This window comes from Periplaneta americana, chromosome 2 (genome assembly GCF_040183065.1).
Source record: "Periplaneta americana isolate PAMFEO1 chromosome 2, P.americana_PAMFEO1_priV1, whole genome shotgun sequence".
Taxonomy (NCBI): domain Eukaryota; kingdom Metazoa; phylum Arthropoda; class Insecta; order Blattodea; family Blattidae; genus Periplaneta; species Periplaneta americana.
In genome coordinates this window covers 117,672,105-117,694,335 of record NC_091118.1, presented here as the reverse complement: position 1 = coordinate 117,694,335, position 22,231 = coordinate 117,672,105, and the positions used below count along the sequence as shown (strand labels likewise).

The following is a 22,231-nucleotide window of genomic DNA, read 5'->3' as shown; positions in this document are numbered from 1 at the left end:
ACACAAACCTCTCCAGAAACTTGTTCTGCCATATTTTTCACAATATCACTTAATTGGGAAATTAAAAACTTAATAATTCACAATTAATGTAAGTCTTAGACACTCGAACAAATCACAGATTTAAAATAATGCACTGCAAGAACACAATCACATTCAATTGCTAGCGTACTAAGCGTATTGCTGCTTCGCGCCTGCGAAGAAACCGATCACGAGAGCGGCAACTCGCCCGCCTACAGTGCATGATGGAAACAGAAGGGGGGGGGGGGACGGGCAGTTGTGCGAAGGACAGCGTGAGCGAAACGGTCACAGGCTACCTCACGTAGCAAGCGGTTTCTCCAGCGATGCCGCCTTGACAACTTGTTTCTTTTCGAGAGCAGAGAGCGCATATAAATCTAACAATTACTTTAATTTTAATTACTATGGTAAAACTAATAATACAAAATTATTACATTATGTTATATCATAAACTTTTTCTTTTGTAATTTCCTTGGGCTACCGCCGGTAGCCCCGGTAGTCCGCAAAATACGCCCCTGGTTTGCATGATGCATAGAAGAGTATTTAATTTGTGAAGAGGAGCATGCCATCAACTTGCATGACAGGATCTTCATTTTCAGTTTCATTTTCATTCTTTTATATAAAACCAGTTGAGTGCACTACAGTACCAACCATGCTTCGCCTGTACATGGAAGATGTCTGAGTAAGTGTCAGAACATGTCTCTTCTGTTCCATAGTGTTGGACATAAATTTGGTTGTGAGTGACATGTGCAATGCTCCTGACTAGGACTTGCATTTCTATCACGTCATATTTTGACTCTGTTCTCTTTTCAAAAAATTAAATCAAACATATTTTTAGCTCTTCTGAACACAATGACATAGTTTTATTGGTCATATAAGTGCGTATATATCATATTTGATAAAAAAAATGGCATAAAAGCATATTTTTGTCATAATACAATTCATTGTTTTTACAGTTTAAGTATTATTATTATCATGTTTTGTGCCAATAATAGCGAAAGATTTTGTTTGCATTTGATAAATTATTTTGGATTTCCTTTCCTTAGAAACATTTTGTGGTTACATTTGAAGATAACTGGATTCGCCAGGTTTTTGCTTATCAATCTCACCTACATCCCTTTCACTCTTCTCAAACTTGTGATACTAAGAGATTCCAATCCCATGTTAAGATAGTAATTCATAAATATTCAGTGACTCTGTTAACATAGCTGTAAAAGTATTAGTCATGCAGAGAACAGATGTTTCACATTTTTTCATACCTCCTTTATTTTTTATATGGTGTACAGTCTGCTATGGCTAATACATGGAGTTAATATTCACAAAAACAATTTTGTAGAATGATGGATAAAATGCTTTCTCAGTAATTTTGGATAATATTTGATTTGTTTTGCGTCATACTTCCAAGTTTTTATGTCGTATATTGGTGTTTTTAGGGAATAAATGCATGCATATTTCCAGAGATTTTAGGTCAGAAATCCGAGCCTTACTTCTTCCTGACTGTGATTTCAGTGCTGTTATCATCTACTCGTTTTGAGAGATTCAACTTTGCTTGCAGCACTGCCTTTTACACATTACCAAGACGTGCAGTGAGATACTATGTACATACATTTGCAACTAGTAGCAAAATTCAGACTGCTTACAGAACACGATTATTTGGCCAAACACTTGAATAAAATAGGAATTTACACAAATCCAAATTGCCCTCTATGCAACAAAGAAGAAGAAATGACTGAAGATCATCTACAAACCTGTAAAGTTCTACCTGATGGATCCACCACAGAGAAATATTGGAGAGCAAGAACGCTAATGGCTTCGTTGCCAAAGCCCGGCATTAGATAACAACAACAACAACACATTTGCAACTTCATAATGTTGTTTGTAGTCTCTGTCGACATTTAAATGCCTCAAATCTCACAGGTATATGTTTGACAATTTATGGCTCCAACATTACAGATGCACGCCCTACTATTATAAGCACTGATCTAAGGGTTACAGGCATTTGCAAAATGCTGCACTCCACACCTGTTATTTTGGTCTCATACTTGTCCACTACAGAAAGTTTCGTGACAACTTGTTGGAAGGATCGATAACATTCCTGTTTAGCTGTTTTTGTAAATGGATAACACGTCACTGTAACACCTTTCCTTGCACTTGTACAATTTTTACAGTAACAGTGCTAATGATATATTTTGAAAACCAAGTTCAAAATAACTATAAATTTAAAATCGTTTTTCAACCAACCAACACTATTATCACAGTTATTTGAAAAAGACAAGATAAATTATGTTTACAATAATACATAAATAACAACACTAACGTATACTAACATCCTCCTACCCAAAAAAAAAAAAAAAAAAAAAAAAAAAAGGACACAACTTACTTACAATGGGTTCAAGGAACCAGGAGGTTAATTGTTGCTGCCCTCACATAAGCCTGCTATTGGTCCCTCTATTCTGAGCAAGATCAATCCAGTCCTTACCATCATATCCCAACTCTCTCAAATCTATTTTAATATTATCCTTCCATCTATGCCTTGGTTTCCCCAAGTCTTTTCCTCTCAGGTCCTCCAACTAACACTCTATATACATTTCTAGATTCACTCATACATGCTACATGCCCTGCCCATCTCAAATGTCTGGATTTAATGTTTCTTATTATGTTAGGTGAAGAATACAATGCATGCAGTTCTGCGTTGTGGAACTTTCTCCATTCTCCTGTAACTTCATCCCTCTTAGTCTCAAATATCTTCCTAAGCACCTTATTCTCTAACACTGTTAGCCTCTGTTCCTCTCTCAAAGTGGGAGTCCAAGTTTCACAACCATACAGAACAACCGGTATATAACTTTTATAAATTCTAACTTTCAGCTTTTTCGAGAGCTGACTGGATGATAAAGCTTCTCAACGAAATAATAACAGGCATTCTCCATATTTATTCAAGGTACTTTAATTTTTACACCTTTTCAAAGGATAAATTTCCAATTTTTATATTTCCATTTCGTACTATGTTCTGGTCACGAGACATAATCATATACTTTGTATTTTCGGGATTTACTTCCAAACCTATCTCCTTACTTGCTTCAAGTAAAATTCCCGTGTTTTCCCTAACTGTTTGTGGATTTTCTCCTAACACATTCATATCATTCGCATAAACAGCAGCTGATGTAACCCATTCAATTCCAAACCTTCTTTGTTTTCCTGGACTTTCCTAATGGCATATATTTGGATGTATAGGGTCCGAATAGTAAATTGAAGATATAATAACAAGGACCTAGAATTCTTTCCATATAGGGTTTGAGGACAAATAACATGAGTCATTATTATAAAATTTATCTCATGTTACCTAGATCTGTATTTATTAATTATTTCAAAATAGTGTATAATACATCATTATAATTACATTCATTACCAAGAGCATCACGCAGTGTCATTTGTATTGCGTGTTGATTTGGACCGTCATATATATTTAGAACAAAGTAGTAAAATACATTTTACAGTCACTGGAACATGGAACATATCACACTGAAGTGGAGAATCACTACTTAGTAGCTATGTAATAGACAGCAGTGTTTAATCCTCTATCTGACAAGTGCCACTTCTTCATATCATGCCACTTTTATAAACAAATCCCACTGTCTGACATTTCTTATGCTGCAATATTTATTTTCCTCTTCTGCAGACCATTCTTGTTCGAATTTACACCAAACAGAAATCTTAGTTCACCACATTCTGTCAGTCTCGTGTAAATGTGTGCCATTAAGATCAGTATCTTTGGCTGCTTCATCCACCATCTTGTTACCAGGAAACCCAACATGGCACACCACTTTTCCAACCTCAGAACCTGATGTCAGAAACAGAGTGCAAAAGGATCTAGATCCTTATAACGAAAGAGTTAACAGAAGAAAAGAATTGAAGAAACTAATGGTGCTTAATGAAACACAGCAGATAAGGAACCTGCCCCATTGCTGTTGCCATAAAAAAAAGTAGAAAATTCAACAGTGAAAACACTGGTGTAACAGCATTTAAAATTATATTCCTATCAATCTGTAATAAAAGAACCCACAAACTCATTCACATGGGATCCATTAGTAAAAAATCTTAGCATGTAAGAAAACTTTGATACATTAGAACCTCGATTATCCATCTCTCAATTAACTGATCATTGGATTATTCAACAGCCTTTTCTCCTTTTCTGCCCTATTTGATCACGAAAATACAGCTAAAATTAGATCTGCATTCTTGAATAAAAAGGATCTAGCAAGGGATCCTATGTGAGATTACTATATAAGGGATTATCCATGGGAAGAACTTTAATATCAAAGTGTGTACAAGTACCCCTTCCTTTAACACTCTGTTGCCATTCACAGCAATTCACATCTCCACCCACCCCTCACATTGCAATACAAGGACAATACCCAACCTTGGCATTGTGGAACTTGCAGACGAATTTCAAGGATAACGATGATTGTTAGAGGAGAAAAATTCGCTCCGGCACCGGGAATCGAACCCGGGTCCTTGGTTCTACATACTAAGCGCTCTAACCACTGAGAGCTACGCTGAAGCTCAATCCACAGCACTGGATCGAATCTCCCTCCCTTTGTGGCCTTACTCCATGTTCGACATATATTAAGTCAACTGTCATGATACAAGGAGAGCACTCAATTGAATGACTTGCTGGCCGAATTCTACAGGATATAATATGCACTGTTGGGCGAAGAATCTACGTAAAGATTTTTTTTTTACTTAATATATGTCAACATGTATGTCGAACATGAAGTAAGGCCACATAGGGAAAACATCCGGTGCTATGGATTGAGCTTTGGCATAGTTCAGTGTTTAGAGCATTTGGTACATAGAACCAAGGACCCAGGTTCGATCCCCAGCACCGGAGCGAATTTTCCTTCTCTAACAATCATTGTTACCACAACAGATAAATTCTATAGGACCAAAAAATTAATCTTTATGTAGAATTTCAAGGGTTTGAAGGAAATGACAACAGTGGAAGAATACTCATGGAAGATATAAATAAGTTGAAGTAAAATGACCAATTCTTTAATATGGATGAAGAAAACATTAATCAGTGGTGGTTTACAGATTTGGTGCTTCCAGGGCATGAAATAAAAACTGATGGTGATATTATTGCTGGCAGTGCCTGTAAGGCTACAAGTGTGAGTGACAATGACTACAGTGGTGGGAAAGAAGCTATAATGCCTGAATCGTGTATTCCATTACAAATTGCACTTTAATCAGTGGAGACCCTCATGAGGTTTCTGGAGCAAGAAGATGACACTTCATTCATGGACATTGTTTCCATTCGGAGAATTAGAATGTTAGAATGAAGTTCAGAAAAAAATTCTGGTAGTAGGATTCACAAAAATGTGACAGACTTCTTTAAAAGAATGTAAAAATAAGGTAAGAAACAGTAGAACAGATTACCAGTCCTTTTTGGACTTACTGTTCCTCCCCTCTGCTAATGCGTTTTTTTAAAGCGCTTCTTGACTTTGCTGCAGCAAAATGAGGGTAAAAAAAACGCAATTAGGTCAGCTGACTGGAAAATAGTGGACAATTAATATTGGCTTCTATTACTGCAGTAATAAATTTAACCTTAAAAGAACCGAACATGTTAAATAGTTTCGACTTCCATGATAATGACATGGAATTATTATTACTAGACGATTTTAACAATAATAAACGTTGCAAAAGACCAAAACATGCATTCCGTCATGATGGATCGTGCAGCAAACTCGTAAAACAATGTTTTGATTTGCTGCACGGTTGCTGCAGCAATGGTGAAGCAATTGTAATGAAAGAACAGTCTTGCTGCAGCACTTTACGTCTTGCTTTAAAAAAAAAACCCATGGATTACGACAAATAATCAAGGTTCTACTGTATAAATTCACAAAAACATAGTGTATACGTAAAAGTTACTATAAAATGTTTAAAACATTCGCTTAGACTTAAATAAAACAGAGGATGACTTATCCATGGCAGAGGAGGCAAGATGTTCTACAGCCATATGTTGTGGTAGTGATGTTCGGTTCAGAAAGTACTTCTCTAAACTGGACATCAGCTGGATGAAGTTCCCAGAAATTGTCTCTGTATTAGCAACCCAAGTATAATGAGTGGAAGCACTTGTATGAGTTATGCTCAGGCTGGGTGCAGAGTTTCACACTGTTCTGCATGAGAGCCAGACAACAATGACCAGTGGTGCAGCTCAGCAGTACCTGCTAATCTCGAGCTTCGCTTGGGAATGGGCTCGAAACCCACTTGGGCAACTCTCAGCCTCATTTTTCCAAATATCATCTTGCTATCACTAATTTCTTCAATGCTAAATAACCTACTAGATAATACAGAATCGTTAAATAACCGACTAAGAAACTATATTGCCAATACAGAGATCATTACCCCATCTTACAATACAGGCTTTTTGTCGTATCCAGAAAGCCCTCAGTCATAAGTTTGAGACCAAAGTGGTGAACTGGACTTAATATCTCAAGCTTTGACTTACTTGCTGAGACACACTCATAATTAAGCCTTGATTAAAATATTACACAATAAAGGCATAAAAACATTAGTCTGCATTACACTGTATTCCTGACAAAAGATCTAATATGTCATCTTTTTACAAAACCTCCTTAATTTTCATATGTACACAGGCTATATGTCTTCCAAGATAGCCTAAAACTAAATGTAACACCCAGGAAATCTTGTAATGTCTATACAGGGTGGAAGTGAAATAATCTTGCAGATTGAAAGGAACGATAGGGTATGCTCAAATGAATATAAAACCTATGTTATGTTTTGTAATTAAATGCACGGTTAATTAGAAAATTAAGTTGGAAGTTCCAGCAGTCTGGCAACCTCGCCACTAAAAGTCTCCTTTCGTATCACAATACAGATGTAAGAGGTCAATGAACTCAGTATACATGCACTGCTCATGCTTCCTTCTCTAGCTTGAAATTAGTGGTTTTTAAATTAAATTTACACGAAAACCGTCCATGTTACTGAAATATGACAGAGGGATAAATGATTCTTTATTAGATTTTCTATCGATAAGGACAAAAATCATGACTCAATTCGTAATAGTTATCGAATAAGAGGATATTAAACATTTGGGGAAAAAATTTTTTTTTCTGAGAAAACTATGGACTTTCCACAAATATGGTATTACAGTTTTTGTTATATACAACACGAGCTATTTGCTGTAAAAATCTGCAGGATTATTTCACTTCCACCCTGTATATTGTAATTCTACTACCATTAACATATAGCTCAGAACGAGGATGTAGTTTACAGAGATCAAGTGGACATACTGCATCCTCTATGCAAAGAATTTAAATTTATTGCAGTGTGTCCATTCAAACAATACACTGATGATCTGCTGCAATTGCCCCGCCACAGATGGAAGGAATCACAAATTATAATGTGAAGTCATTAACATTATAAAAGTGCCAAATCATACATAACCTATGATTTTGGCTCACGCCAGTCTGAACTGATATTATTTACGATTTTACTTCAACTATAAAAGTCAACACAATTTCACCAAAGAACAAACAACAAAACAGAATCTTAAAAAAGGAAAAAAATGAGTATTGCCACATGAAAAACAACACAAGACACTTCACAAATAATTTCAATCAGCAGGAATTAAACTAGGCATTACAAAACCTTGTGCATTGATCCCCATTACGTTTCTCTGGCATCAAGGTAGAGAGAAAATGGAGAAACAGGATGGATAATAGGGCTGAAGCAGGGGAGTGATATGATGTTATGATAAAGAAAGGGAAAACTTATGAGATAACAATTAGTTTTTTAAAACAAGAATTATTTTATTGGGTTATTTTACGATGCTGTATCAACATCTAAGGTTATTTAGTGTCTGAATGAAATGAAGGTGATAATGCCAGTGAAATGAGTCTGGGGTCCAGCACCGAAAGTTACCCAGCATTTGCTCGTGGTGGGTTGAAAACCCCGGAAAAAACCTCAACCAGGTAACTTGCCCCGACTGGGATTCGAACCCGAGCCACCTGGTTTCACGGCCAGACGTGCTGACCGTTACTCCACAGGTGTGGACTAAAACAAGAAAATTATTCAAGTTTTCTCATGGTTCTAGGGTTAGGAGTGTCACAGTAGAAATAAGTACTGTAGTTTAGAAACTCGCCTCTTAAATTCGAGAGATCAATGAGCGCTCTCGATTTTTTGACACCGTGAGTGGCGAAATTGTTGAACTTTACTACCAAGGGATCAGTGAGACTAGCTCGCGACTTTTCGACTGGAGAGAGGTTCAAAGAGATGTCAAGCAAGCCAAGTTGAAATGGAGAACCGAAGTCAGGAGTTATATGGGAGTGATATTGGGAAAGCAATGTTATTAGCATAGGGGGCTGGTCTGGCTGCCTGTCGGTTTTCAAGCCCTGCTTTTATATGAGCTGGGGTGATGTGTCGAGAAAGAATGATCTTCTCTCTCCCTCTTATAAGCAGCCCCACATGTGTTTGTGCGGGAAGCAGGGTGACTTGCACTGCTGTGTGCTGCCCTCTGGTCATGGCAGGTAACACCTGATGACCAGATTGATAACAAAGGCCTCCCCCTTATCAAGTGAAGAACGTGAGGTGAGAGGTGAGTGGCTGCATACTCTGACCTACTTACAGTCTAACAAGGGAGAGTGAGTGGCTTGTACCATCAAGCACAAGGAAAGACTCCCACAAACTGAAGTAATATCTGTACAGAATTTCTAAAACATTCAGGTGATAAATAAAAAATATTCCTTTTAAAAATGTAGAATAAAATATAGCAAAGGAAAAATAAAATTCCAACTATTTGGAAAAAGCAATAATCATCCTAGTAAAATGGCATGGTAAACTCAAACAATAAATCAACAGCTACAAGCCAATATCAGTCCCATTTGTCATAGCAAAAATAATGGAAAGAAAGGTCATTATGCAACTGAATTACCATAGAGAAACACAACAAAGCTTAACAGAAGACTAGAGAGGTTTCAGAACTAATTCATTCACAATTCACCCCATAATACAGTCCACAGACTTTGTCAAAGAAGCCTTCAATCAAATAAAAGTATCACAGCAATATTGCAGATTTCAAAAATGCCTTTTATATAGTCTGGAGAGAAAAAATGCTGAACAGATTGAAAACAATGGATATTACAGGGAACATTTTCAGCTTCTTGAACGATTTCATCTTCGAAACATGAATTACAAAAACATGGAACAAGAAAATCTCAAAATCAAAACAGACTTGAGCAGGATTACCACAAGGAACAAGATTGAGCCCACTATTTTTAGAATTTACATTAACGACCTTTCAACAACTATAAAATTAATGAAAGGCATACAAATAGGGTTATTTGCAGATAATGTAATAAATAATAATCCTATTTGTAGATGATGTAACAAATAATAATCTAACTATCAGTAAAGCAATTGGATCTAGCATCAACAATTGACTAAAAGATGAACACATTAAAACAACTCACTTAATGCAAATGGGGAGGCAATGTGGAGTTCTTAAACAAAGCTTATAAAAATTACATATAACATGTAATTAAATATGAAGTGAAATACTTTCTGCAACAAACCAAAAATATGAACAAATCATAAAAACCTGTCAAAACATATCTCGAGCTTGATAACAGACACTATTAAAGCCACCTCAATCATAGCACTACAAACAACAACAAACAATTCAATAGAATTTTCAGTCATTAGAGAAGAGAAGAAGAGAGGATTCCCTTTACAAATGGAGTATGAACCCATTAGCTTTATTTAGCTTACTTTTCTATTATAATATATTTATTTAATATGATCTCCAAACTGTGCAATTACATGAAAAACTGGCATAAATGTAAATTAAAAATTCGACAGTTTCAAAATTAAGACAGAGGAACTACTGATGAACCATCCTAAAAAATAAAAAATTACTTCCAATCCTTCACCAATGTATCCTACAGATTATATCAAAATCAGTACTGTGTATCTACCTCATTGACAGAAACAGTCACGCAATCTAACGTCAACACAACCACTTCTACACTGGACTCCCAAGTGTGTGGGAGACAGTTTGTCATGTGTTACATGGTCCTCGTGCCAATTGCAAGCTGCCTGGTCGACCCATATTATGTAAGCAAACGCTGTGTATGTATGAATGAATAAATGTAACAATAACGTTATTTTCCTTGCTTCCTGATATTTTGATGTTAGAGCACTGAATTTGAAGAGTTAATATACAGTGTTCACACACTTCGATCCATTTACTATACAGATATTACTGGCACCCCACCACTCAATTTTATTCCATATTCCTTCTCCATATAACTGAATTATTGTGCACACACTCAAATTTTCTATTTCCTCTATTTCTTTGTCCATCACTTCTCATGAAACAATACAGGCACATCCTGGAGGTTATGCAGTTCTCAGAAATGAATTATGGTACGGTACCAAATTTTAAACAAGTATACAGTTTAATAATGAAAACTAAAGTACCCAACAACTTTATGTCTCTAAAAGACATTTGTTAATTGCTAATTTATATATATATATATATATATATATATATATATATATATATTAATAATTTACTTTACCCTTACATGAATGAGAAGACTTTCAGTGCATCTGTAGTAATAAGAGTGTGTATAACACAAGACCTTCAACTTTACCTCTCTTCCAAAAGAAGCCATGCTAAGCATATGATCATCCCTGCATCATCCTGAATGCATTTGAGCCCTTTATCTTTGGATCCAATGGCAAACATGAAGTTTCATTCACAAGTACGAAAATAGAAACTGCTGGAGCTATTGCAATAAAAATTCCATTACACAAATAAAAAACACACACATACACAAATGAACAAACAAAAAATTGTAATAATAGAACATTTTACGGACTTCAAAAACTTGCATTTCCAGTGCATTGAAACAGGTTCTTTCACATTTTGTGTATTTTCTCCATATAATAAAAATGGTTTAAATTACAGAAAAATATACAATCAAAATAACCATTAGTTATGAAGTTCTACAGCTATATGTGAAGACAACGCAACAGAAGTCTTTTCTTCTCTTCTACTCAACAGAAACCATCTCTTAAAACCAACACAACAGTTTTTTTAGTACTACATTTATTCTAATATACAGAAGTATTTTGTGCAAATTGATTTTAATATCTTAAATTGCAGGAATGTTTTTGGGAGTTAATTTCCCATTCATATCACAACTATGGATAAATTACATTCTGAGCTGAATTAGATTTGAGTTAAAGAACAGTCATTACAAATGTTGATAGAAAGGAAGATATTAATTCAATATTCCATTTTATCTCTTATTTACACATGCAGTAAGGCACCAGCTCTTAACTTACATTCAGTCAAAGAGTACTTTAATCAGTTTCTTTTTAATTCACAGAAGAGGAAAACACACCCATTTAGGTACCACTGATTTGGGTCAACTTCAAAGCACGTTATAATACACACAAATTAGTCAATCAGTTCGATCAAAACAAAAGTATTAACATTGATAACATTTTGCAAGCTATAAATGCATTTACGTAATTCACAGATTGCAATGTCTAAATTTGTAAACTCTTGCAACAGTGTATAACAATACAATAGCATACTACTAAAAAGTACTGAAACATTATTGCACATATACCTGAAGCCTATAAAATTATATCTTTGGAATATTAAAGCAAATTTTATTTTATTTTAGAGAGAAGAATTAATACTTTCCATACGTTCTGTGCACATCCAGCTTCAGGGCCACAGATACGTTGGATCACTCTGTCGAATCTGTAGCTTCTTCACTTGTCCATATATTTTCAGGGCTGGCCCCAGTTTTAAATGTAGACCAATTAAAACATCACTTCGTTTCATAAGAAGCAGAGATGCACCATCAATATCCTAAGAAAAGAAAAAGTTTTCATAACACAATTTATATAGCTTAATACTTAACAGAACTTTATTGCTGATTTTTTGCTTAAATTTATATAGCTTAATACTTAACAGAACTTTATTGCTGATTTTTTGCTTAACTTTTTGAACTGCTCAGGTTGCTCAATGTTGAATTTCTGAACTCTGCAAAATAACACTTCAAACACATTTCACATAGCTACCTACACTTAACATGCTAGAAGGACAGTTCTGATTGCTCCTATGGGTATAAAGACAGAAAAGCAGATGTTACTGAATTTGACCTGTCTGTTCCATTACATATTTATTATAGCAAACCCCCTCGCCCTCAGTCTTGTCACATATGGCAGAGAAGAAGATACTTCAGTTACCTCACAAAAGCAAACCTGTGATATGGTGTTGTTTGTCTCTCTCGATATTTTTACTTTACTACTAATTTTAAATATAATCTTTATAGACAATGTTGTTTAGTTGATACAAGTGTATCATAGGCAGAAGACTAGATGGTATAAAGTTTCAGTCATAAGTTGCACAATCGAAAAAGATTTACAGACATAAAATATGAAGGAAACCTGGATAAAGAAATGGCTGGTATCACTAGAATTATTCTTACATATTTTTATACATAAGCTAATAATAATAATAATAATAATAATAATAATAATAATAATAATAATAATGTTTTATTTTCGCTGGCAGAGTTAAGGCCATAAGGCCTTCTCTTCCACTCTACCAGCCTTAATCAATACAATATATATTTAAATTACGAATATTTACACTACACTTAAAAGGTTCTCCAGCAATATTCTTCAGTTAAGTTTTAACGACTAGTAGACTACATATTTATTTAAATTTAGATAAACCTATAAGGTAAAGTAGTAACTTAATTTATAAGCTAATTTAATTCAATCAATTATAATTAATTTGAGATTTGAGATAGCTAGTAAAACGATGAAAATTAATTTAATATAAGCTTACTAGAACTATGTTACAGGGAGAGAAAAAAAAAAAATATATATATATATATATATATATATATATATATATATATATATAAATCTAAAATATATTTCTATAATGAGAATATTAATGTAATTGCCATTAGAGGTTTTGTAAATCTATTTAGGGAAATTAATGATAATAATAAGAATGGACAGATGTTAGTTTCATTATATGTAATAAATATTAATCAGCAATTAATTTGTTAAGTAAGAATTTATGTAATTTGGACCTAAATGAAGTTATTGGCCAACAACCCCTTACATCACTCGGTAGCGAGTTCCAATTTCTAGCAACTGAAACTGCATAAGATGAAGAATATAAAGATGTCTTTTGGTAGGGTATAATGAGTAAATTGTTACGATGAGATCTTGTACTTAGCTGATGATATGCGGATAAATTTTGAAAACGAGAAGCTAAATAGAATGGGTTAGTGGTGTGAAGAATTTGAAATAAGATAATGCAGGGCTTGTCGATCGCTTAGCCTTAGCCAAGACAGAGTTTGGAAAGAGGGGGAAATATGATCATACTTACGAATATTACAAATATAACGGACGCATGCATTATGCACATGTTGTAGCCTGCTGCTCAAATTTGCATTTAGGTTACTTAATATAATATGGCAATAGTCGAAGTGTGGCATCACGAGTGTTTGTACAAGGATTAATTTTAATTTATCAGGAAGAAAGTGCTTCAGTCACTTTAATGAGTGAATAATAGAAAATATTTTTTTGGAAGTGTGATTCACTTGTTCATTCCATTCCAGATGAGAATCCATATAAATGCCAAGGTTCTTGACAGTCGAGCTGTATGGAATAGCAGTATTATTTACAATTATCGGTGGAAAATTTTGTTTGTCACACTTCAATCTTTGATGTTCTATTAAGATAGCCTGCGATTCACTTGCATTTAGATTAAGTCCGTGCGTTTTCGACCATATGGATATTGAATTCAAGTCATCATTAACTTTAGTTATAGCGTCATTTATGTAGTTAGGTTGGGTATGCAGATAGATTTGTATGTTGTCAGCATAAATATGGTATCGGCAGTATGTTAGATTAGAAGAAATATCATTAATATAAATAGAAAATAGTACAGGTCCTAGGACAGAGCCTTGTGGTACACCAGTCTTCGTGGTATGCCAAGTGGAATAACGATTAATAATAGACAAGCACTGTTGGCGTTCACGAAGATAGGAGTCCATCCATGCTAAGGCATTATCACTATGAGCAATAATGACAGGAGGTTTTGATATGAATTCATTAACAGTTTTCTTGTAAGCAATTTTTACATTACTGAACAAACCTATGTGATCTGCTAAGCACAATTCATACATTGAGACTGCAAAAATGTAACAAAGTTTGCAGAAACAAAAATAAGTGAGAGACCTGGATAAAGAAATGTCTGGTATTTTTGTCTGATACCTTTTCATTCAGAAACAGATCTTTTAAGTGTATCAGCAACACAGGACCTGTCATCTTCCTTCTCTTCACAAGGAAAGTCACGCTATGCCACATCAGAAGTATTTAAACTTACATGGTCTCTAAATACTGCCGCTTGTACTGGATAGCCCTGGTCTTCAAGATATTTTGACACTTGTTCAACACTCCAATCAGAAACATCTGGGATTCTGTCATCAATTTGAGCATCTGAAAAAAATAACAAATCAAAATAAAATATAAAATCAACAACCTTTTGACCTATAAAAGTCGGAAATAAGGCCTCTTGTCCCAAATCTTCACAAGCATGCACTCATGACAAAGTAAAATAACGAAATACACCATTTTCTTTTAATCTCACTATCAGGCACAATGAATACAAATATGCCCAAAAAATAAAATTTTAGAAGTCCTGTCTAGATATAAATTTTCAATGATGCTGTGCAGATAGAATCATAACATTTACTTGGGATTAAATCTAGATAAAAAATTACAACAAATGGAAAACTAAAAGTAATAATATAATAGGGAAGTGTGAGAGTTTTAGAATGTTCGCTTTTTTTTTTTTTTTTTTTTTTTTTTTTAATATATAACTGAGACTTGAATTCTTTCCTTCCCCCCCTACACTATGTTATTTTGAAATAATTCACTTTTCATTTGATTTTCTATTACATTATAATTTTCAGCAAATATTTCAACAGTCCCAAGTATTAATACTCATAATTACTGATCTTACAGAAGAGTTCGAAAGTTTGAATGACTGCTGCAAACCAGGACATCAATTTGTTGTATATATTTTATTTTCTCATCAGCATATAAAAAGTAATGATTTGGCTTGTAAATACCATATATGTATTGAATATTATTCAATTTACATGAGATACAATAGCTGTCCAAAAAAAAAAAAAAAAAAACTTATAAAAATGAACTTTAATTACAATGACAATATCTTCTTCATCAAGTTATAATAAAATCTAAAAACTTTGTCTCTCAATTGACAATGGTACATTATTTTATATGGCCAAATTTTATATTAAAAGTGAAAAAACGTATTGGCACATATCTTCTTAGTGATCTTATTACTGAATTAAAAGATTTCCTCAGAATAGGGTGACCAAATGTCATCTTTTGTCCGGACATGTCCTCCTTTTTAGGCCTTTGTCTGGGATCCTTCCACTGCCGGAAACACCTCTGGAAGTCTTCTTTTGGAATGGTGTTCAGCTCCGTCGTCGCGTTCTGCATTATCTCTTCTCTACTCTCAAAATGGGATCCTTTCAGTGGTGTCTTCAATTTTGGAAACAACCAGAAGTCACAAGGAGCCAGGTCTGGAGAGTAGGGAGGTTGGCGAACGGTTGTAATTCCATGTTTGGCCAAGAAAGTGTGGATCAATTGGGATGAATGTGCGGGGGCGTTGTCGTGATGCAAGTGCCAGTTGTTCGCCGTCCACATGTCTGGTCTTTTGCGCCGAACTGCATCACGGAGTCGCTGGAGAACATCATGATAGTACTCCTCTGTCACCGTTTGTCCTTCCGGTGCGTATTCGTGATGCACAATTCCTCGGACATCAAAGAAAACAGTCAGCATCACCTTGATTTTGCTTCGCACCTGCCGCGCTTTCTTCAGCCTTGGAGACTCGGGATGCTTCCATTGCGACGACTGTCTTTTTGTTTCTGGGTTGTACCCTTACACCCATGACTCATCTCCAGTTATCACGGTGTTCAGAAACCCAGGATCAGTGTTGGCAGTGTCCAGAAGGTCCTGTGCAACGTCACGACGGAGGTCTTTTTGTTCCGGGGACAACAACTTGGCCACGAATTTCGCAGCCACTCGGTTCATGTTCAAATCATCACGCAAGATTGCATGTGCAGAATCTTTACTCACTCCAACCTCTTCGGCAATCTCCCGCACGGTCAAACGACGATCTGCCATCACCAAATTTCGCACCCTCTCAACAACAGCTGCACTCCGAGCAGTTTGGGGCCCGCCACAATGCTGCTCACTCTCCGCTGATGTGCGGCCATCTTTAAATCGGTTGAACCACTCCTTAATTTGTGTTACACCCATCGCATCTTCCCCAAACACCTGCTGAATCTTACGAATTGTTTGACTTTGAGAATCACCAAGCTTTTGACAAAATTTGATGCAGTATCTTTGCTCAATTCGTTCAGTCATCTTGCGAGAAAACTAAATCCGACAAACACTTAGAACAGCACCTTACTTGGCGACCACCAGCCAGTGACTGGCACAAGCGAATGCGGTGAAAAAATTCAAGCATGCGCATTACGGTTCCTCCTTCCACCGTGCACAGTGGCGCCGCCTTAGAATCACTACTTTGCGTGGGAAAATTTAAGGTCGGATACTTTTTAGACAGGCCTCGTATATTGGTCTACTGGCTTCCTATGGGTGAATGACGAATAGTAAAGTACTTGCCATTAGAAAAAAAAAAAAAAAAAGTTATTTTAAAATATAAATGTTATCTTGACGCACTTCTTTAACTAGGTAAGGCTTATCTTTTAACTTAATAGTTTTGATCAGTGTTATTTATTGATCGGGGAGAAATGTTGTTCCTTTCCTTGCCTGTTTCATGCATGCCTGTATAGAATCACCTTTATTCTCAGTGTGCACATTTTGTAGGAATTTGTGTGACTGAAGTTTAAATTGTTTCTGACATGAATGAATACGTAGCAAAAATGCTCCAGTTCCTATTCTGATCACTGCAATTACCAGAATAAAAGAAAACTCAGATTCTACGTTCAATCTGAGTTTCCACAAATTCATAAGGAAACAGCCTCTTTCACCAATGCCCTTATGCCATAAATAACAAAAGATAAATAAAAACAGTAAAATGTTGTTGTTCGCTAATTTCTTGGTTTTGAATCTCCTCTATTTGTCACCTTGCATCCCAATAATACTTTTCTAGTAGAGAATATTAGTCAGTATTAATCTTCATGATGGCTCAACACCTGAAATAATGGTTTTCATTCATTATTTGCCGATTTTTTTATAATAGGAGGCAATAAGGTGATGGACGACATTCTGTGGAGGTGAGCTGCAAAATAGTCATGTTCTATGTGGAGATGGAATGACTTTTGATGTTATCCTGGGGAAATATGGGGCTAGGTGTTCATTCTTAGAAATTTCATTTAACTGCTTATTTTCTTAAGTATTCTTCTAATATTGCTTTGTTTTTATAATTTTTATGCTCCAAATGATACTGCAGAGATGATTGACTGCAAAATATTAGTAATCTTTTTTGGCAAGAAATTCAGCTTGTTCGTTGCCAGTTATGCCACACAATGTGATGGAATCCATTGGAAAAAAATTATTTTTCCTAGACTTTGTCGGTTCTTTACAGATTTATTTCATTTATTCTCCAGTTTTTATGTGAAGGTTTCACTACTGGGCCATTCCATTGTCAAAGGTGGGACATTGCATTGCGTTTTTCTGCTCGTATGACAAATATTTCATTCAATAGGAACAAAAATAAAAAATCACTATATGATATGCACTCTTGACATTAAAATCTTCCATCACTTATAAATTTTAAAGAAATTTTTGCCTCAGTTTTAATACTATTCAGTTTTGAAATCTTGTCACAGATGGGAACAAAAATGGACATCAAGCATGACACTTTATCAAGTTTTATTAAAGTTCTGTTAAGTGCTTGGTAAAAGAAATTCAAAACACTTTCAGACTGATAGAAGAGGAGTTGCACTTCACCATGATCTGCATAAAATAGAAATAATTACATTTACATGAAAAATATAAATTGTTAATTGTTGTCACAAGTGGGACAGTTAAATGTCACAGGTGGGACATGGTGTAAATTATTCAATTTATCCTCTCTCATATATGTCCAGAAGTTCACTGAAATCATAGAAAACGCAATTTCTCGCATAGCTATTTCATTACTGGTTGGGGAAGGACACACACAACTTGTTGATGTCTATATGTAACACATCAGATTCATCAGTTCTGAAAACTTTCCCTGATTCACCAACTGTTCACACGCACATTATTTTCACATCATCCTCATCTACATTACTTTGGCAGATGGCTGCATACTTATGATTTGATATAGTTTTTCTAGTCTTACTAATAAATGCCACTACCACATATGAGTATGGGTTAATTTCATGAGTTGCTGATGCTGTTGTTCCTATACTAGGTATGTTCTTACAGTTTCTGAAATTGTCATTTTCACATTCACTGTCCCTATCAGAATCAGGATAGGGCTTAAATATCTGTATTTCACTAGTTCTAATAGATACGTAAAACCAATAATTAAGTTGCCAGAATCATAGCCCTTGAAATAATGCTCAGTCACGCGCTGTTCATTTTCTGTGAGCAAATAATCTATAAAAGTTCTATACCATTAGAAGCAAAGTGCGGAACTTTCTTGTTGATGGCAACTACAAAGAAGCTAAAATTTGTGTGAAACTTACACAATGTGTGACATTTCACTTGACATAAGGATATCCTTTGGTCGAAGTTCATAGAATTTTGATAAATTTATTTTGGCTGATGGGTGTTCCGATTTCAACACATTGTATGCTTCTTTAACAGTAACAATCATGTGACGATTCTGTAGTAAGCTGTCCTCTTGACGATTTTAGAATGCTCACAGACATCTTTGATACCAGGGACTTGGGTACTGATATGATCTTGAGCATAAATCTCCTGAACTTTAGTAACTATATCATATAATTAGCAAATATACTTTCTGACCCTCTCCTTTACCAGTACTAGATATATATTCCAATATAGGCTTCTTTACAACAGCAAATTTTTTCCTCAGAATGTGAAAAAGAACTATCTTAACTCCACTTAACAAGTACCTGGGAGTCCTATGTATATGGTCTTAACTTGGAACAACAATGGACTTGTTTTTGTTTGTTTTCAATATTACCCATTATCTTTTGCCGTTATTTTCTATTCTTTTCAGCTCCTTTACATCTGTTTCCTTTTAATGAACTACTCGATTCTCTTACTTTTCTTCCAATTTTTTCCTGCCATCATTTGTTCTCCTGTCTTTCCCTTTCTTTATGACTTTCATACTTCCTTTTATCTTCTTCGAGGCAGTCCTACATCCTGTCAGTTGAAGTCGTTTCACTCATGTGTAAAAAGAGATGTCTCCATAAAATCTGTCATGGATGGGAGACACAAAAATTTTATTACGATAAATCTCGAAAACATCTTTGTGTACCAAGCTGAAACACTGGATTCATAATGTTAATTAGGACAAGTTTACTTATACATAGTTTCAACTTCCACTTCCAGCTTTGTTTTTCGTAGAAACAAACTTATAAAGTTAATTTGTCACAGGCAAGACATTGAAACAAGCACTATAATATGTCTACCTTTCAGAACAAATGCGACTCCAACAGAGGACTACTTTCTTTCATTCAGCACAATAAAATGCAACAAATGGAATGGGGAGCTTTATACGGTAATACTGACTTATAGTACAAAATCCAGTCCAGGCCTGAAAATTTCCACTACTCTCTTAAAACCATAATTTCTTGATAAATGGTGAACTGATACCCATATTCCATCTTTCACAGATATCCTCAGTGTTTTCTCTTGCATAATCTTCAAAATTCGATGTGATATAAGATACTAGAAAATTTTGGGGTCAGGCTCACTTTGTCATGGAATATTCTTACTGCTTCGATTGTGGCTTTTGAATCACATAATAATAATAATAATAATAATAATAATAATAATAATAATAATAATAATAATAATAATAATAATAATAAAAATACTGCCTTATTCAAAGATTTGATAAGAGTAGAAAGTTATTTCAGCAATGTGTTCATGATTTCTCGTTTTTCTTCAAAGTGTGTTGTGTATGGTCCTAAGCTGATGTAAAATGAGAAGAATTTTTCTCGTGTTAGATTCCTTACTGAGTAAGTAGTGGTCCATCAGTGTAAATATGGATCCATTCTCCTTGTGGAAGTTTTGTACTAATTGTTTCCAGAGTTAGATTTTGCAGTCTGTTCCTTTTTTCAACATTTATTCTAGAAAACTGTAAAATTATAAGTTGCATATTTTCTTTTATAATAGAAAATGATTATATCATATAGTTGGGTAACTGAAAATTTTTATATAGTGAAAAGTAATTAAACCAACAAACTCCGGGAGGTTGTATGGGACACCAAAACAAACAGTTTTCTCTAACGTCATATTGTGCTGTGAGGCACTAATTCGTGAGGACAACAGATCTTAATGTAACACAAACCACTGCCATGCTTTATTGCTGAAGTCTCTTATAAAATTTTTACACACCAAAATAACTGCAAAAGTTGTTCAAAAATACCTTCATTTACCTGTACACAAAGGTTACATAGACGAGACATGGACTTGGTGAAAGACTTCAGGATTATCATTTATTTCCCCTGCTGCAGCAAATATTCGAGCCACCAGATCATCTTCTGATTCCATTGGGATTGCATAAACAAGATTACGCATCTGTCCCCACACAAAAAAAACCAGAGGGGTCAAATCAGGAGATGAGGAGGCCAAGGTACAGACAGCCTCTGACAATCCACTTCCCTGGAAATTGTTCAAGTAGTCACGCACACGATGTGAATTTGTAGAGTAGTCATGAACTGAAGAACACATATGGCCTCTGCCGGTTTAATAAAGCACTGCACTGGGTTAAGACATAGAACAAAATGTGAATTTGTAAAGCAGTCAAGAACTGAAGAAAGTATGCGTCCTCTGCTGGTTTAATAAAGCCTCTGAAGAAAATATATTAGAGAAAACAGTTTATTTTGGTGTCCATTACAATCTCCTACAGTTTCTCGGTTTAATTACTTTTTACAATGTATAAATCAAAGTATGCCACACAAACTTTGGGATCTGTAATACTATCATTCCCATTCCTTCATGTCTCTGAGATACGCTCTGACAGTTTTATGCTGTTCATATGCAAGTTGCATCTTCTTTTCTGCATCTGTATTCATGTAAAATTGCATAGTTCACACTGATCCTTTTTGAAGAAAAGAAACCAAAGTTATAAATCCTTCACAAAAATATCGTAATACTGATGTTGAGTAGCTACGCCTCAGTATATAATTTATACAGTTTCCCAATAGTTAAATCTTCTTACTATTATGTCTTATAAAGTAAATCAACTGTATGAATAAGGATATATGGTCTCTAACAATGTTTCTCACACATTCCTGAATGACATGACATCTGTTTTAAATGTTTACCTCACTTTTCAGAAGAAATGACTGCAGTATCAGATTGATCTAACATTTCCAAAGCAGTCATTATCCACATATCATTATTGCCAAACATAGTTTTACATACCTTTTCCAATTTTCTATCATTTTAAAAAAGTAAACCAAACCGCAACCTCTTCCTGAACCTTTCTCACTAATCTTGATTCATTCATAGTGTTCTATCCAAGGGCACGTCTTTCACTGCATTCTCCAATCTTTTCTATTTTCTGCCTTCCTTTTAGTCCCTGCATACGGCCCATATATCTTAATGTTGTCCAGCATCTGATATCTTCTTCTGCCCTGAACTTTTCTTCCTTGATATAAGATCTTATTTCATGAAATGACTTCCTATGCTACAGAACATTTTAAAGACACTATTTCTTTGTTCATCTGTAACTCTTTCCTTACATTGAAATCTGAATCCAGGATCTGTCATTTCTTATCAGTGTGGCATTTAGTTTTTCTGCCACGTTTATTTTTCTTGTCTTTTCCTTCCTTTTAATATTTTACCTTTGCTCCTTTTCTTTTGTTTTATTTTAATTATATTTACTTTATTTATGTTTACTTCTGTTTCGCTCACTAGAATGCAATGCTTACGGGTGTTTGAGGCTAAGGAGTCTTCTGAT

The 22,231-nt window shown here is 34.9% G+C and overlaps 1 protein-coding gene across 3 annotated transcripts in view; it reads right to left on the bottom strand.

Annotated features, from left to right (window-relative positions):
* Positions 1–5,853: 5,853 nt before the first annotated feature.
* The window catches only part of Lint-O (L(3)mbt interactor in ovarian somatic cells), a 35,242-nt gene continuing 18,864 nt past the window's right edge, over positions 5,854–22,231 (bottom strand). For 2 of the 3 annotated variants that reach the window (XM_069818400.1, XM_069818401.1), the window contains exons 6-7: positions 14,468–14,580; positions 5,854–11,923 (exon numbers count right to left, since the gene is read on the bottom strand). In XM_069818400.1, the coding sequence (XP_069674501.1) occupies positions 11,777–11,923; positions 14,468–14,580 (260 nt within the window). In that variant the 3' untranslated portion in view covers positions 5,854–11,776. Of the gene's footprint in view, positions 11,924–14,467; positions 14,581–19,361; positions 19,515–22,231 lie in introns of those variants that run through there. The other variant, XR_011330971.1, reaches the window with a different exon arrangement.